Raw genomic sequence first — 17,583 nt, 5'->3', positions numbered from 1 at the left:
GGTCAGTGGTGATATCCCCTTTACCATTTTTTATTGTGTCTATTTGATTCTTCTCTCTTTTCTTCTTTATTAGCCTATCTAGCAGTCTATCTATTTTGGTAATTTTTTCAAATAACCAGCTCCTGGTTTTTTGGATTAGTTTGCTCTTGTCTCTCTGGCTCTTTTAATTGTGATATTAGGGTATTGATTTTAGATCTTTCTAGCTTTCTGATGTGGGCATTTAGTGCTATAAATTTCCCTCTTAATATCGCTTTAGCTGTGTCCCAGAGATTTTGGTACATTGTCTTTTTGTTCTCATTAGTTTCAAAGAACTTCCTGATTTCTGCCTTAATTTCATTATTTACCCAGGAGTCATTGAGGAGCAGGTTGTTCAATTTTCATGTGATTGAGTGGTTTTGAGTGAGTTTCTTAATCCTGAGTTCTAATTTGATTGTGCTGTGGTCTGAGAGACAGTCTGTTATGATTTCAGTTCTTTGCATTTGCTGAGGAGTGTTTTACTTCCAATTATGTGGTCGATTTTAGAATAAGTACCATGTGACACTGAAAAGAATATATATTCTGTTGATTTGGGGTGGAGAGTTCTGTAGATGTCTATTAGGTCCACTTGATTCACAACTGAGTTCAAGTCCTGAATATCCTTAATTTTCTGTCTCATTGATCTAATATTGACAGTGGGGTGTTACAGTCTCCCACTATTATTATGTGAGAGTCTAAGGACTTGTTTTATGAATCTGGGTGCTCCTGTATTGGGTGCATATATATTTAGAATAGTTAGCTCTTCTTGTTGAATTTTTCTCTTTACCATTATGTAATGCCTTTCTTTGTCTTTTTTGATCTTTATTGGTTTAAAGTCTGTTTTATCAGAGACTAGGATTGCAACCTCTGCTTTTTTTTTCTTCTTTCTATTTGCTTGGTAAATTTTCCTCCATTCCCTTATTTTGAGCCTGTGCATGTCTTTGCAGGTGAGATGGGTCTCCTGAATACAGCACACCAATTGGTCTTGACTCTTTATCCAATTTGCCAGTCTGTGTCTTTTATGGGCATTTAGCCCATTTACATTTAAGGTTAGTTTGTTATGCATGAATTTGATCTTGTCATCAAGATGCTATCTGGTTATTTTGCACACTAGGTGATGCAGTTTTTTCATAGTGTCATTGGTCTTTATATTTTAGTGTGTTTTGCAGCGGCTGGTACTGGCTTTTTCTTTCTTTATTTAGCGCATCTTTCAGGAACTCTTGCAAGGCAGGCCTAGTAGTAACAAAATTCCTCAGCATTTGCTTGTCTGAAAAGGATTTTATTTCTCCTTCACTTATGGAGTTTAGTTTGGCTGGATATGAAATTCTGTATTGAAAATTTTTTTCTTTAAGAATATTGAATATTGGCACCCCATCTCTTCTGGCTTGTAGAGTTTCTGTTGAGAGGTCTAATGTTTAGTCTGATGGGCTTCCCTGTGTAGGTGACCTGGCCTTTCTCTCTGGTCTTTCCTTCATTTGGACCTTGGAGAATCTGAAGATCATGTGTCTTGGGATTGACCTTCTCATGGATTATCTAGGTGGTGTTCTCTGTATTTCCTGAATTTGCATGTTGGCCTGCCTTGCTAGGTTGCGAAAGTTCTCCTAGATAATATCCTGAAGTATGTTTTCCAGCTTGTTTCCATTCTTCCCATCTCTTTCAGGTACTCCAATCAATCGTAGGTTTGGTCTTTTTATAAAGTCCCATATTTCTTGGAGGCTTTATTCAATGAAGCACAATGACTGTCCCTTGGTGTAGGAGGTGTGCTTTGCTGGGGGGAAACCAAGTTGTCTGGGCTGCCTGGATTCCTCAGAACTACCAGGAGGAAAGGCTAAGTCTGCTGGTTCATGGAGACTGTGGCCTTTTCTCTATGGGCTCAGGCCCAAGGAGATCTGGGTTCTGTCCCTGAGCCTCTGACTGGAGTTATTGGAGTTCCTGCAGGGAAGCCCCATCCAGTGAGGAAGGATGAGTCAGGGTCAGGCCTGAAGAGGCACTCTGGCTGCAGTAGGCCACAGCCAGTGTGTTGGGCTTTGGGGGACATGTCTTGGGACCAAGCCGTCCAGTCTCCCTGGCTCCAGCTGAGGAAAAGCATGGCCTGGAGCTGTAGAGATGGATGCCACCCTTCCCCTGCCAAGGGAACTTAGCATTTTAGGCAGTTGTGAGTTCCAGTGCTGGCTGCTGAAGTGCCACATTTTTAAACCACCAGATCTTGTGAGAACTCACTATCATAAGATCAGCAAAGGGAAAATCTGCCCTTGTGATCTAATCACCTTCCACCAGGGCCCGCCCCCAACACCTGGGGATTACAATTCAACATGAGATTTGGGTGGAGACACAGAGCCAAACCGTATCACTATACTTTCAGCCTTCCTTACAGTTCACTGTGACCATGTCATTAGGTTCTAGCCAATGGCATATGAGCAGAAGATATGTGAGCCACCTCTGAGTCTTGCCCTTGAAATAAATGAATGGGTAAGCAGCCCACACTCATTTCGTATTTTCTCAGTGGTTAGGAGTGTATACTTCCAATTTAAAGAAGGTTTGCATTTTGTTCTAGTGATTACTTTTAGGATTACCTTTATATGATTCCTTTGGTGCTCTATTTTAGACAGTACCCTTTAGTTTCCTGCCCAGAAGATTTATAAAATCAGCCTGTGTGCCATTCCATTGTCCAGTCTTTTTCCTCTCCCACCCAATTTTAGGCCATGACATTACCATGTTTACCTTTCAGCCATTAACCTTGCTTTACATCCACTCTTGGATTTGTCAACACAATACCTTTGGACTCCTACCTTTAAAATAAACAAAGAACTTGCTCTACAGCCTATTTTTGCTCTCCCCTCCCTGTTTTTTGTTTGTTTGTTTTTGTTTTGTTTTGTTTTGTTTGAGACAGGGTCTCACTCTGTCACCCATGCTAGAGGGCAGTGGTGCAATATTAGCTGCAACCTCTAACTCCTGGGCTCCAGTGATCCTCTTACCTCAGCCTCCTGAGTAGTTAGGACTGCAGGTGTGCACTACCATAGCTTGCTAATTCTTTCAAATTTTTTGTAGAGACGAGGTCTTGCTAGGTTGCCCAAGCTGGTCTCAAACTTCTGGCTTCAAGTGATCTTTCCACCTATGCTTCCCAAAGTGCTGGGATTACAGGCATGAGCCACTGCACCTAACCCTTCTCCTCTTCATATTTGTTGTTATTATACTATTTCTATATTGTCAGAGCGTATGCACTTCATATTGTCATCTGTCACCCTACTGCCCACTTTTATTTTGGTCCTTTTGCCAGAATTTTCAGCTCTACCATAGTTTGCTGAAGTACAGCTTCTAGTAATGAGGACTCAGAAACTACATTCCAAGAATTTTTCTGTTCAAATTTGTTTGTGTTATTTATACCTGAAAAATAGTTTGCTCATTCTTTATTTCTAGAAATATCTTACAGGTTTTTCTCCACTTTCCTGTGGCATTAAAAGCTGCTGTGGAAAATTTTGTGGCCAATAAGTCTCCCTTGAAAATAACTTTTTGCCTACACTGCCCATTCAATTATTTCTTTATCTTTAAAGTCCAATAAATGTGTTGGAAATATATCTCGGTGTTGGCTATTTTGGGTCAATTTCTCTGTGACAGGGTGAAGAGATAGGTACTTTTGATATATACATTTCAATTTATATTATAATTCCACAAACTTTTTTCATCAAGTATTTCTTCTATTATTTTGATTTTCTGCTTTGGGAACTCCAATAATTTGTTCACTTACATTGATTATTTTCTCTCTAATTTTTATTTTATGTTATTTTATTTTTGAAACAGTGTCTCACTCTGTCACCCAGGCTGGAGTGCAATGGAGTCATCTCAGATCACTGCAACATCCACCTCCCAGGTTCAAGTGATTCTCCTGCCTCAGCCTCCCAAGTAGCTGGGACTACAGGCATGTGCCACCATGCCAGCTAATTTTTTTATTTGTAGGAGAGACGGGGTTTCGCCATGTTGGCCAGGTTGGTCTCAAACTCCTGAGCTCAGGTGATCCACCTGCCTCAGCCTCCCAAAGTGCTAAGATTACAGGGGTGAGCCACTGCGCCCAGCTTGATTTCTAATTTGTTTAATCATTCTTAATATTTCTTGTTTCCTTTTCGTATTTCTGTAATAGATGTCCTTCACTTTAATTTCTGAAATGCCTCATCTCCTTTTTCTTCTAAATTTGTCTTCATTTCTCTGATTTTTTTTTCTACTTATTTCTTAAGGTCTGGCTGTTATAAACACAATTACAGCCTTAGCTATTCAAAGCATGCCTCTGAATTCCATGAAGTGTACTTCACTGGTAATTTCTTTCTTTTTTTATTTTATTTATTTATTTATTTATTTATTGAGACTGAGTCTTACTCTAACGCCTAGACTGAAGTGCAGTGGCACGATCACAGTTCACTGCAATCTCCTCCTTCCAAGTTCAAGCAATTGTCCTGCCTCAGCCTCCCAAGTAGCTGGGGCTACAGGTGCATGGCACCACTCCAGGCTAATTTTTGTATTTTTAGTAGAGGTAGGATTTTGCCATGTTGGTCAGGCTGGTCTCAAACTCCTGGCCTACAAGTGATCCACCCACCTTGGCCTCCCAAAGTGCTGGGATTCCAGGCACAAGCCACTGTGCCCGGCCATCACTGGTGATTTCTTAGACCTACTATTGTTTGACCCTCCTGGTACTCTTCTGCTGCTCCTGTCACCTCCTGCTTGATTTCAGCTACTTTAAAATCTTTCTTTATTGTGAATGATAAGACCACATATGGATATGTACAAGCATAGTGTAAATAACTAACACTGTGTGAAAACAGGTTGCTTTGTGGTTACTGGTTTCTCTGTGACAACAACCAAGATGGGATGTTGGTAGCCGAGGACTTAGCCCCACAAAAGTGGAAGGAAAACAAAATTAAATACTTGGAAACTATTGACATAAAAAGTGTGCAGATCTTTGTTTACAGTTATAGAAGATTATTTTCTTTCTTTTCTGTGTGCAGGAAAAAAGAGAAAACATATACTTAAAGTAAATGGTCTCCAAAGAGGTAAGAAGAAATGTGGGGATTTACTCCTTTGAACTCGCTGTGGTCCTGTTCTTCCTGCCAGACCCCATCCTTGCTGCAGCCTCAAAATCTCCTATGGGCCATGGTAGCTTCAGACCCAATGGATTATTTAGAGTACCAGCTAAGTCATTGTAACAAACAGATCTCAAAATACAGTGGCTTAAAACAAATAATCTGAGAGCCCAGAAGTGGTAGGCAGTCTGCCTTCCTTGACATGAAGTTTCCAACTGTGGGTCCACAAGGGCTGATCTGGTCGACATTGTCTCCCAACCAGTGGGAAAGAAAAAAAAAAAAAAACTGACAAAAGAACCAGCCATTTGTTTATTTTAATAGAAAGACTCAGAAGTCTTCTGCCAACATTCCATTGGCCAAAACTTGATTACATGGCCAGAGCTAGCTGCAAAGTGAGGCTGAGAAATGTAACGCTGGCCAGGCAGTCTTTGGTTCAGCTGTAAGTCTATTCTTATGGAAGAAGGAATGATTATGGGTGACAAATAGCAATATGCCTACTTGCCCTTCATGTTTGCCTCCAAAGTCACTGATTCCCTTAAATAAAGAGGAAAACTCAGACTCTCCGTTGATTCAGATCCAGCCATTTTGTCACCTGAGACTCTTTGGCAAGCACAGGAGCCGGAAGCTGAGAGGCATGACAGAGCTATGTGGGCAGAGACATGCCAGGCCTGATTAGGAAATGAGGCAACAGGAGGAAGTGTTAGAAAGGTGTGTTGTAACTAATACAGTCTGGGACAGAACAGAGATAACTTGAATCAATTACATGGAAGCCAGAGTACTGGTGCCACATCAGATTGAAGCCTGAGAAACACGGGGTTATTTTATTTTATTTATTTATTTATTTTCTTTTTTGAGATGGAGTGTTCCTCTGTCACCCAGGCTGGAGTACAGTGCTACGATCTCAGCTCACTGCAACCTCCGCCTCCCAAGTTCAAGCAATTCTCCTGCCTCAGCCTCCCAAGTAGCTGGGATTACAGGCTAATTTTTGTATTTTTAGTAAAGACAGGGTTTCGCCATGTTGGCCAGACTGGTCTTGAACTCCTGATCTCAGGTAATCCACCTGCCTCAGCCTCCCAAAATGCTGGGATTACAGGCAGTGAACCAAACTCAATCAGAGCATATGCCACACTGCGCACTTGAAGATAAAAAAGATGTGACACTCCATTCTCTTCATCAGATCTTGTGGATTTTATGTTTATTGCATTCCTCCTTTCCTTCCTCTTCTTTGTCTCTCCTTTATTTCCTTCCCTCTCCCATTCTACTTATGTTTCTCTTGCCTACCTTATTTTTTTTGTTTTACATCTTGTAAAATATTTCTGGCAAGTTGATATGGCACTGTAGAGATGGCAGCACTTTTTCCTCTAGAGCTAAAGCGTATTTGGATATATTTTTTCCCATGATTTCTAATTATTTCTGTCACTCATACACATGTATACATATGTTTATATGTGATATAACTATTTTCAAATATAACTTTAAATATAACTCTACTATAAGTAAGTATATACATGTAATATTTCCAGCATCTCTGTCATTTTTATTTCTATACCTATCTGTCATCTTGGTTATATTCTAGTTTGTACTTACCCAGGTCTGAGATGTTTCTTCCTTCATGTTTTTACTGGTTTCTATGGAAGCCTCCCTACCTTAACTATTTTATTAAAATACTTGGATTTGTTAAGTCTAAGCAGAAATCACATTTATTCCTTCTACTTACTTTTCAAACCTGTTCTCTCAAATAGTTATTTTCTTGCCCATGAATGAAGTCTTAGGTAAGCCCTAGAGCTATGCTAGTCCCTTTTAGCAGTAATATCTCATTTAATATTTAAAAGCCTGAGCTGATATAATATTAAAACTGGAAACCATGTGGTAGGGAAGCTGGGTGAAGTCAGCATTTCCTTTCATCCACACTTCCTCTCCACCTCCACTGAGTGTCTATTGCTTTCAACTAATTTGGGTCTAGGAGGAGGGGGAGAAAGAAGTGGACAGGAGCAGGAATGGCCCTCATACTATATAGCTTGGTGCAAAAGTAATTGTGGGTTTTGCCTTAAAAAAAAAAAAAAAAAAAAGGAATAGCAAAAACTGCAATTACTTTTGCACCAACCTTACAGATTTTTGTGTCTCCGAGATATTGGTGGATGCATGAGCCATATTCATTTATGAGTTCTTCAGAGACACTCAACTTAGAGAGAACCTCTCAACTGAAGTTCCCCTAATTCAGGAACTTCAACTGGCCGCTTACCAATTCCCTCAGTCTCCCAGCTCTGGGAGGTCCACACGACACTCCTGCTGGGGTCAACTCATCCACCCAAGTGATTGTCCTAGACAGAATATCTCTCAAGAAGAACTAAGTGAGCTCCTCCTTTCCCCAGGGAGACCTATAGGAATTATGACTCTTCAGACCCTCTCGACATTCTAGGATTGAGTCTATAAATGTCTCTGCCTTCCTCAAACTCCTGAAGGTGAAGATCAGTTACCTTGAAGTTGTAGTCTTCTCAGTTGCCTTAAGGAGGCAGGAGCACGTTACTCAACTTCTATAGCAAGAACATGGTGTTAACTGTTAGCACTTGGATAGGAAATCCAAGAATTGCCACACTACTTCCTGCGGGGTATTTGAGCAAGACAATTTGCATAGAATAATTACAAAGGAAGTCCCAAGAGCTCCATAGTATTAGCAGATCTTAAGCTCCAAATCTCCTTGTAAGTAGAACTCAAGTAAACTGAACTAAACTACTTGTACACCTCTAATTTGTTTGTCCTCAATGGACTTTGATGACAGGCGACTACAACAGGACCAAAGACATAGAGGGACAGAAAAAGAGTCTTTGTTTGTCTAAGATATCTACGGCTGGACAAGTTCAAATTGTGGCCAGGTCATAGAAAGAAAGAAAGGAAAGAAAAATACAGGGAGACAGCATGGGAAGGGAAAGAGGGAGGGAGGGAAGGATGAAGGGAAGGAGAGGAGGGGGGGTGGGGAGGAGAGGAGAGGAGAGGAGAGGAGAGGAGAGGAGAGGAACTTTATGGCCTTGCCTGAGAGATCAGCACCTTTAAACATGGCACTCATGAGATGCTTCTGCACATACCTCACTGTCTTTCTACCTACCCCCATCACCTGCTGAATCTAACAGCATACTCCTGAGATAGGGTTTCAGTCAACCCTTTGTTAGTCCTAACCATGAGGCTTTCTGGGACTTGAATCTCTGTACAAATTCCCCTTGGGCAATAGTCTCTTGGTTAGTTCCTTAGATCCTAATTTTTTGGCCAAACCTATGTGAATAAGGTCTTTGGTCATTTTCACTGTATTTTCAGTCTCAACGCCTTCACTGAGGGCTAAGATGGTGGCTGGTGTCTCACCATCAAAATGAGTGGGACAATCCAAATTCTTGCATTGCTGCCATTGATTTCCTCACAACCAGAGGAAATCTGCAATGCTTCACTTCATTTTGCAATATCTGTATGCTGAAGTTTCTTCATTGGTAATAGGGGGAGTAAAACTCTCTATCTCATAAATGAATTAGTAGATGTACATATCTTGTGTTCATGTCTAGCACATAATAAGCACTCAAGTCTTAGCCCTCATCATTGTTATTATTCTTACAGTATTCTTTGGGATATAAATGAAACTGTCTTAAGTTCTTTTTAAAATTAATGTAGGGGGACAAATGAATTTGGATTAATGTCACGGTAAGGAAAAGAAAATCTAGGATGAACCCAGGTTAACCACCAAAGGCTTGGTCATTGCAAGGCTATGTGTTACATATTTTTCTTTGTGTGTTAAGCTCTGGAAAAGTTATAGCTAAAGAAAATTTTTGAAAGCACTATTATATATAATGTGAGTTTTTTACACCATCCATATTTATATTTTCCTATTTTCTCAGGGAGAAAGAAACACAGACATAGAAAACACTTAACTCGGAATAACAAAGTCCCAAAGGAAAGACGGCAACCAAGAGGTAAAAAAAAATAATACATTTTAAATAAATAATGTGTAAATGTTCATGCTCTTAGTAAAAAACATTTTTTTCCTAATTGCTTTATGTCACTGTACTTACTGTTGAGAAATATATCAGATTTAGTCAAGTTCCAAGATATGTCAGGGAAAAAAAGATGATAACACCACAAACAAGTAGCTAGGTGATGAATCTGCAACCTGACCCCAGGGCCCAGGAGCTGCCTGCAGTGCTTCCTCTGCTGAACTGATAACTTTCAAGGCCAGATATAGTTGTTGGCATAGAAACAAAAACAAAACAGACAAAACCCGTGTAATTCGAAAGTGATGTAGCTGTCCCTCCTCTTGCTTATCAGCATGTGGTAATTGCGTGGACTTGGGTCTGCCCCAAGTAAATTACAGTTTACTTACCTGTAAAGTGAAATTAGGTCAGTTAGGCTAGACTGGCTGCCCTCCAAGGCCCATCCCAGCTTCTCATGTGGCTTCTCATTCCGTGGATCTCCTACAGGACTCAGTAAAAACCATAGACAGCCCCCTCTCCTGCATCATCAGCACAGAGCCCTCGTAGACTGTGCCTCTTCCCCAGTGTCACTGACTGGAAGGGTTGGAACAGCAGCTCAGCATCCTCAAGTTCATTTTAAGACCTTTACACCTGTTTCTACTAAGTCAGCTCTTCAGTCCCCACCTCTACCACATAGAGGCTCTGAAATGCAAAGCATCCTCCCTGTGCAATTTGCAGATGATTCTGGAACTCTGCTGAGCTGCTCCTTCAGCCAGGAGAAAGGTGCATGAAGGAGGAGGCAAACAGAGAAGACAGACACCATCCCCTGCCAGACTGCCTGTTGTTATCCTGCTCAAATTTACAGACAAATTTGTCATCTAAAAGAGTTTTGACACCTAAAACTCTTTCTCTGGCCACATAACTTCATATAGACTCTCTCTATATACATATATACATATATATGTGTGTGTGTGATATATATATGTGTGTGTGTGTATATATATATATATTTCCTTTGGCTATGAATTCCCCCACTAGAATGGCAGAAGCAGTGTATGCAACTGCCTCTCCATAGTTGGTGGTGGCCAACCTGCTTGGGAATTAAGACACTGGATGGTCCTTCTAGAAAATACACAATCCACTGCTGTTCCCTCAGTGAGAGTATCTCTTAAAAACACCCAGTCCAGCTCCCATCCACGAGGTCTGCAGCAGACCATGGGGATCGTGCTTCTTCATTATTTCCCTGCTGGCTCCCAGCTCAGCCCTCTGGCACCCTTGACCCAACTAGCCATGACCTTCACCTTTGCGCTTCTCAGCAGTGAGTCTGAGAGTCTCTCATTCCCTGACATTCCCAGGGACAGAGGTCCATCTCCTGCTTAGACGTCTTTAAACCTTCTCATTTGGCTTGAGAGAAGGTGTCTGACAATTCTCTCCAGAGAAATGTGGCCTCTCTCATAAGGCCTGAAGGTGGGAAAGGCTGATGCTGGCAGAACCAGGCTCCCAATCCCCTACCATGTTCTTTGCAGATAGACTGGCATCTTGCCTTAGAATATAGAAGTACTGGGCTCCTATTGTGGCATTCTTGGATGTTGAGGCTTCTGCTAATACTCTGAGATAACCAAAGAATCACCTAAACATGGTGATATACTCTTTTGCCAAAAATGATTAGTCCCTGTTGTGAAAAAAATATATATTTTAAAATAGCTTTTAATTTTTTCTGACCATATTATTATTTTACATGGTTAATGTAGAATTAAAACTGATAGACCCAAGAACCATTAAATCCTACTGTGTCCAGGCATTTGACTGCCTGGATATACAATTGTAGTGAGGTGCTGGAGCCAGCGAACACACAAAGAACCACTGGAAAGCACAGTTCTGCAGCACTTTATTACACGTGATCTCCTCCTCAGCCCAGATGTCTCCATACCAAGAGCGGGGAAGCAGTGCAATTAGCTTCTGGTGTTTTGCCCTGAAGTTGTTTGCCCTCAATAGGTTTTGATTGAAAGGAAATCCCTGCAGTCCAAGAAGGATTTAAACAGAGATAAACTGAGAGCAAGAGACTATATATTGACCAATAATGGCTAGGGCTGAACAGACCCAGATTATGGCCAGAGCTGGATCTCCAGTTTGATCACTTTATGGGAAAGAAGAAAGCAGACAGAGAACAAGTGTCTTTTGATGGAACTGTGGGGAGAAGGGAGAGTTGGGGGAAGGAGGAGAGAAGAGTTAGAAGTGGCCGGTTTTCCTGGGTGCACCTTCAACTTGATCATCATGTGTGACAGGAGAGTCCCACACAGAGCCACCCCTGTGTGGATGACATTTTACTGTGGCAACCGCATCAACTACCACACTTGGCACAATCATGGTCTTTGAAACTGATCAATCTAGAGCAAATTTTTCTGAGAGACAAGCAAGGAGTGGTAAGAAAGCTTCATCTACTTCCTTGAGGTCTCCATGTTTCCACATTTTACATGTTTCTTTTAAACCTTTAGTTCAGACCGGGTGTGGTGGCTCACACCTGTAATCCCAGCACTCTGGGAGGCTGAGGCAGGTGGATTGCTTGAGGCCTGGATTTAAGACCAGCCTGGGCAACATGGTAAAACCCCATCTCTACTAAAAATACAAAAATTAGCTGGGTGTGGTGGCGCACACCTATAATCCCCAGCTACTCAGGAGGTTGAGGAAGGAAAAATCACTTGAACCCAGGAGGTGGAGGTTGCAGCAAGCCGAGATCTGTGCCACTGCACTCCAGCCTGAGGAACAGAGCAAGAGGGCAAAACTCGGTCTCAAAAAAAAAAAAAAAAGTAGGGGGGGCACCTTTAGTTCAATAGCCAAGTTTATAATTCTTTTATGCAGGTTTAGTAATCTCTCCTCTCCATGTGTCTCTGTAATATTTTAATAAACTTCCTAAGGGCAACATCTTGTGCGGTAAAGCGTGCTTTTTCTCGGGATATGATTCCTCTTGGCATGTGAATTATCAGTAAATGTCTGATGGTACCATTTTTATCTTGATGAAGTTTAAAAAAAAAAAAAAACCTCTAAGTAATTGTTATGTCAGAGGCCCAGAAAATACAGTATCATCAATCCCAAGGTTTCTTTATGCTAGATTGAAGGAAAGATGCCTTTCCAACCTAATCTGGTCATAATTTGCTCAAAGGAAGAAGCATGCATGATTGAGTATCTGGAGGAGGTTTTCTCCCGGGGCTTGCAGGACCCAAATCAGCACCCTATGATACCAGCCATGGGCACAGAATAATGGGCACAGACCTTTAGAAAGAAAGAGCATCCACTCTGCATCCCTGACTTCAGCAAACACGTTAGAACGATGCAGATCTAAACATACATCTGGAATGACTGGCTCTTGGTTTGGACACATCGATCAACACATAGATACATGCTTCCAAGGTTTGTTTCTTTTTTGAGATGGAGTCTCGCTCTGCCGCGCAGGCTGGAGTACAGTGGCGTGATCTTGGCTCACTGCAATCTCTGCCTCCCGGGTTCAAGCAATTCTCCTGCCTCAGCCTCCCGAGTAGCTGGGATTACAGGCACACACCACCATGCCCAGCTATTTTTTTTTTTTTTAATTTTTAGTAGAGACAGTTTCGCCAGGCTAGTCTTGAACTCCTGACCTCAGCCTCAGAACTCAGCCTCAGAACTCCACCCACCTCAGCCTCTCAAAGTGTTGGGATTACAGGCGTGAGCCACCGCACCTGGCCCCAAGATATCTTTTAAGTCAATCCTTTGTGCTATCTTTAATAATACAACTCTTAGGCCTTGTGCCTTAATTTCTACAAGTTCCTCTTGAATAGCCTTCATTGGGTTAGTTTTTAAGTCCTTGGTCATTTTCCTCACCATTTTCAGTACAAAACCTTCCAAGTTTACATATTTGACTGGTAGAGTCTACACAGACCTCATGTTGCTACTTTTTATCTCTAACTCTTTCCCAAAGAAAATTGTCAACACTTTAATTTATATATTTATCTCTGACCATCAGTTTCCTCATCTGTAAAGTGAGGATAGTACTAGCGCCTATTTAATAGATTTTGTTGTAAAGATGAAGTCGGTTAATAGAGGCAAAGATCTAAGGATAGCTCCTGGCCTACAACAAGCACTGAATACATGTTCAACTTCTTTCTTGCTCTCCCCCTGTTGCTTGGGAAGCAGGTAAAATACTGTTTCAAATTTATTTGGAATGATTTGGAGATATTAATAGAGAAATATAGGATGCATCTCAGTTAAGCATCATGGTTGTAATCAAGTCTAGATCAGAGGTCAGCAAGCTACGACCTACAGGGCAAATCTATCCGGCTGACCGTAAATAAAGTTGTACTGGAACACAGCCACAGTCGCATCCTTTGATGCACTGATGACACAACTACAGAACTGAGTAGTCACAACAGAGGTTATGAACTGAAAAACCTTAACTACTTACTATCCGTCCCTTTACAAAAAAAGTTCCCAACTCCTGACCTAGGCATTTAATGTTTTTCTTTAAGTTCTAGACAGGATCCTGAAAAGTTGCATTTGAATGGTGGTTTTGTAAAACACTACTATTTGCAACGCAAAGAAATATTTATGTTGTGTTTCAACTTTCTCAGGAAGAAAAACCAACAATAGACCTTTGAAAAGAAGAAGAAAAAGAGGTAAAAAGAAATGATCAATATGTTTTTCATAATTAAACATTTAATATTTAATATTCTGTACTGTGAGTAATAAGTCAGTTTTCTTAATTTGCATATGGAGCTAGTACTGGAGACTTAACGTTGACCAGAAGTTCATTTTAATACCCTCAATACCTGCTTCAGTGGAACCAGATCCCCAGTGCCCCAGTCATGTGCTCATGCAGGGTTCCCCGAGCAATGTGCACTTTCTTTTTTATTGATTGCTTGATTAATACATAATAGATAAAAATACTTGGGGGTACGCGTGATAATTTGATACTTTCATATAATCAAATCAGAGTTATTGGGATATCCATCACTTTAAATATTTACCTTTTTTGATGCCAGGAACATTCAGATTATTCTCTTTTAGCTATTTTGAGATGTATAATCAATTCATGTTAATTATAATCACCCTATTGATCTATTGAAAACACCAGGCTTTATTTCTTCTATCTAACAGTATATTTGAACCCTTCGTCAATCTCTCTTTATCCCTCCTCTCTCAATGTGCAGTTTCTTCTAGAACCCTCTACACCAAGCTTCCCTTTTAGCAGCAGAGAAAGCTCAAGTGAAAGGGAAGTGAAGCAAAGCAGGTGCCCCATTAGGTGCCGCTCTGCCATCCTGCCCTCTATCCCCTCCGTCAATGCCTGGAATGGGGGAGATGAAACTAAAATTTGAGGGTTTTTTTTTTTAACATAACGTCAAAGCAATAATATGAGTAGAAATCTCCCTTCAAAACATCAGGAGGAAAATCACTGTGTGATAGGTGGATATGACCAACCAGGTTGAAAGTTAAGATCCTACCACACGCCAGGCTGTTGTGTAGTATTTTAGAGGGTGGAGTGGAGGACAACAGTATCTACAGCTATCTAATGTGCCATGAAAGAAAGACTTTGAAATGTAACTGAATCATGGGGGAAACCCCTCCAATACATTTTAAATTATAAAAGAAAGCTCTCAAGACAGGTGGGGAGGAACAACGCACAGTTGTAAAATAAGATGGAATGAAAAAAAAAAAATGCTTCCTTGCAGATCCAAGAATTCCCAGAGATGAAAATATTAATTTTAAACAACCTGCACTTCCTGTGACCTGTGGTGACGTGAAGGGCACTCTATATAAGGAGCAATTCAAACAAGGTGAGTGTACTGGTCCATCTACGATTTTCAGCAGGAAAATATCCACACAGATAGCATACTGTTTAGGAGTAGACACCTGCTTTGAGGGTCTGCAAAACCAGCCTCAGGCTTGATGATTTGCTAGGAACTTTCCTAGGACTTGGGACATCATCAGATTTACAACTAGGGTTTATGAGTGAAGCATGCAAAACATACCCTAGGGAAAAGGCACTTGGGGTGAAGTTCAGAGACAACCAAAAGCAAGCTTCCAGGAGTCCTCTCCCCGTGGAGTCATGCGGGACTCATTTAATTATTACAGCAACAAACTGTGACAACACATGTAAAATGTTGTCTACCAGGGAAACCAGCCTGAGTTTAGGAGTCCAGGGTTTTTACCAGTCACATAGGCACCCTCTGCCTAGCACATACCAAAATTCCAGATTCCCAGAAGGAAAGTGGGTGTTCAGCATAAACCGTATCATTTGTGCAAACAGTTTAGGCACAGTGAGCCCTCTTCTTCGTTTATGGTTATAGATAAATGCAATTTATTTACATATGTCTGAAAATAATACATTAGGATAGGTGGTTCCCGGATTACACAACATTTCAACAAGATCTCTTTGGATAGGCTATCTCAAATTTATTCTTGTAAGAGAATATAAATAAATTGCATTTGTTTATAACCATAAATAAGAGGGATTTATCTTTAAAGGGCTTTATCTTTATGGATAAACAATATGTCTATCCATATTGTTTATTACAAACAGTTTAGCCCACAGTGAGTTCTGCGAATGATAGAACTCTCCTAAAATCCAAATTCCTAAATGCCAGTGGCCCAGCTTGCATATAGACAATGGGCAACCTTGCATATAGGCCCTCTAAGGAAAGTCTCAGGCCCACTCTGTTAACTCTGTTTTGCACAACAATGACATTTTCACACTTTTAAAATTCATAAAACATTAGCCTATGAGGCCATCTCCCCTTTCCCCTATGTGAAAGGCCCACAAGACATCCAACTAGCACCCACTACAAGGGCAAGCACCTTAATACTTGGGTGGAAAATATACACATCTGAGAATCTCAGCACTAACTTTCACAGCCCCATTTCCCATAACATCTGTACAGCCTGCTGCTAAATGATAAGATCACAAGGTTTAGAATCAGAAGACCTGCATTCAAGTTTCAGCTATACCAAGAGTGTCTGATTCATGTACAGCCAGGTGCTCGGTCTCTCTAACCTTGAACTTCCTTCTCTACAAAATCAGAACAATAATATAACTTGCCTCACTGTATTATTATGAGAAAAAATAAAATAACAGACATAAAATACTTTGCAAGTTACAATTGTTAAATTACAGAACTAATGTTCATCTGTCATGACTGACACCTCCCCACGACATAGTTCTTTGAGCACCAACAAATATAAATGTTTGCCCCATGACTATGTTGCATAAGGGTAATTTAACTTCTCCCACTATATAACATTTCCATAATTACTTTTAATACAAAATAGCCATGAGTTCAAAATGTGAAACATCATTGTCATTTGCTGGTTGAACAACATGGTACAAGACAAGGCAGACGTGGCTGTAGTAACAGCTTCCCCAGGGCCACCTGGGGACCCAAGAGCATGGCAGAGGGCTTTGTGCCTTCATCCACCTCTGAAATTCAAGCTGACTCTATATCAGGTCTCAGAGGAGGGAGGAGAAGGAATTCTGCTCATTCTTTAGGGCCATCCTTTGCACCCACCTCCGACCTTTGGAATATAGCAAAATACGTTGAAAAGGTAAATGTGGGTAGTAATATTTCTTCTCATTGCATGAAGGTCAAAGAAATGTACACACACGAAAGAGAGTCCCCTTCATCTCTGTTCCTTCAGGCTGGGTATGACACCCCTGATGTCTGACAGGAAAATTCAGACTCTACTGCTACGATCCTGAGCCCAAGTGGGAGGCTCCAGACCCCAGCATGGCGGGGGCCAAGTTCAGGTGTTTTCACAGTTGGGGAGCTCACCTTGCCTTGGTCTTACAGGAATCTCAAAGAAGTGTATACAGAGTGAGGATGGAAGGCGGTTCACCCCCAGGGAATTCGAAATTGAAGGAGGCCGCGAAGCATCCAAAAACTGGAAGCTAAGTATACGCTGCGGTGGATACACCCTGAAGTTCCTGATGGAGGTATTCTAGTGACAAATGGCTGAAATCAAGGATTTAGCTGTCACGCTTCACTAACACCAAGCTTTAGCAGAATTTCTCAGTGTCCAGAAATTCATCATGACTTCCTCTTCCAAGGTCTCAATGCATACGTTATTTCTAACATTCTCACCTGAACATTACATTGGCTGGCTTATATTACAGCGTAATCCTCTAAGTACTTTATTTCTTACCCTTTTGAAGGTTGGACAGTAAATTGTGGCCTTGACTCTGCCACTAATAAACTGTGGAATTTGGTCATAGGAAAGTAACTTAAGTTGGAGTAGAGGTCTTAAATTTGGGGGGGAGGTAAATGTTAAATACACACACACACATATATTTAACATATATATTTAACATATATACATATATATGTAGTGTTATGCCCAGACCGTTTGTTCCCCAAAGAAGACCACCAGAGTCCAGAGTCAAAGCCAAGCGGCAAGGATCTTTACTACAAGTTCGAACTTGGTCCCTCCATTCCACAGCATACAGGAGGGCCTCGAACAATGCGAGCGCTTGCTTTTTATAGCCCGATGTAAACAGGATATGTAAAGTTACAGGGAACAAGGTAATT

The 17,583-nt window shown here is 41.0% G+C and overlaps 1 protein-coding gene across 1 annotated transcript in view; it reads left to right on the top strand.

Annotated features, from left to right (window-relative positions):
• Nucleotides 1-17,583, top strand: part of SP100 (SP100 nuclear antigen) — a 127,220-nt gene that overhangs the window by 74,281 nt on the left and 35,356 nt on the right. The window contains exons 18-22 of the mRNA XM_011976033.1: nucleotides 5,010-5,054; nucleotides 8,963-9,037; nucleotides 13,636-13,680; nucleotides 14,734-14,838; nucleotides 16,849-16,991. Coding sequence (XP_011831423.1) covers nucleotides 5,010-5,054; nucleotides 8,963-9,037; nucleotides 13,636-13,680; nucleotides 14,734-14,838; nucleotides 16,849-16,991 — 413 coding nt within the window. The remainder of the gene's footprint in view (nucleotides 1-5,009; nucleotides 5,055-8,962; nucleotides 9,038-13,635; nucleotides 13,681-14,733; nucleotides 14,839-16,848; nucleotides 16,992-17,583) is intronic.

The sequence above is a fragment of the Mandrillus leucophaeus genome, unplaced genomic scaffold, assembly GCF_000951045.1.
Source record: "Mandrillus leucophaeus isolate KB7577 unplaced genomic scaffold, Mleu.le_1.0 Scaffold1616, whole genome shotgun sequence".
NCBI lineage: Eukaryota > Metazoa > Chordata > Mammalia > Primates > Cercopithecidae > Mandrillus > Mandrillus leucophaeus.
This window is presented reverse-complemented; position numbering and strand designations above follow the sequence as displayed.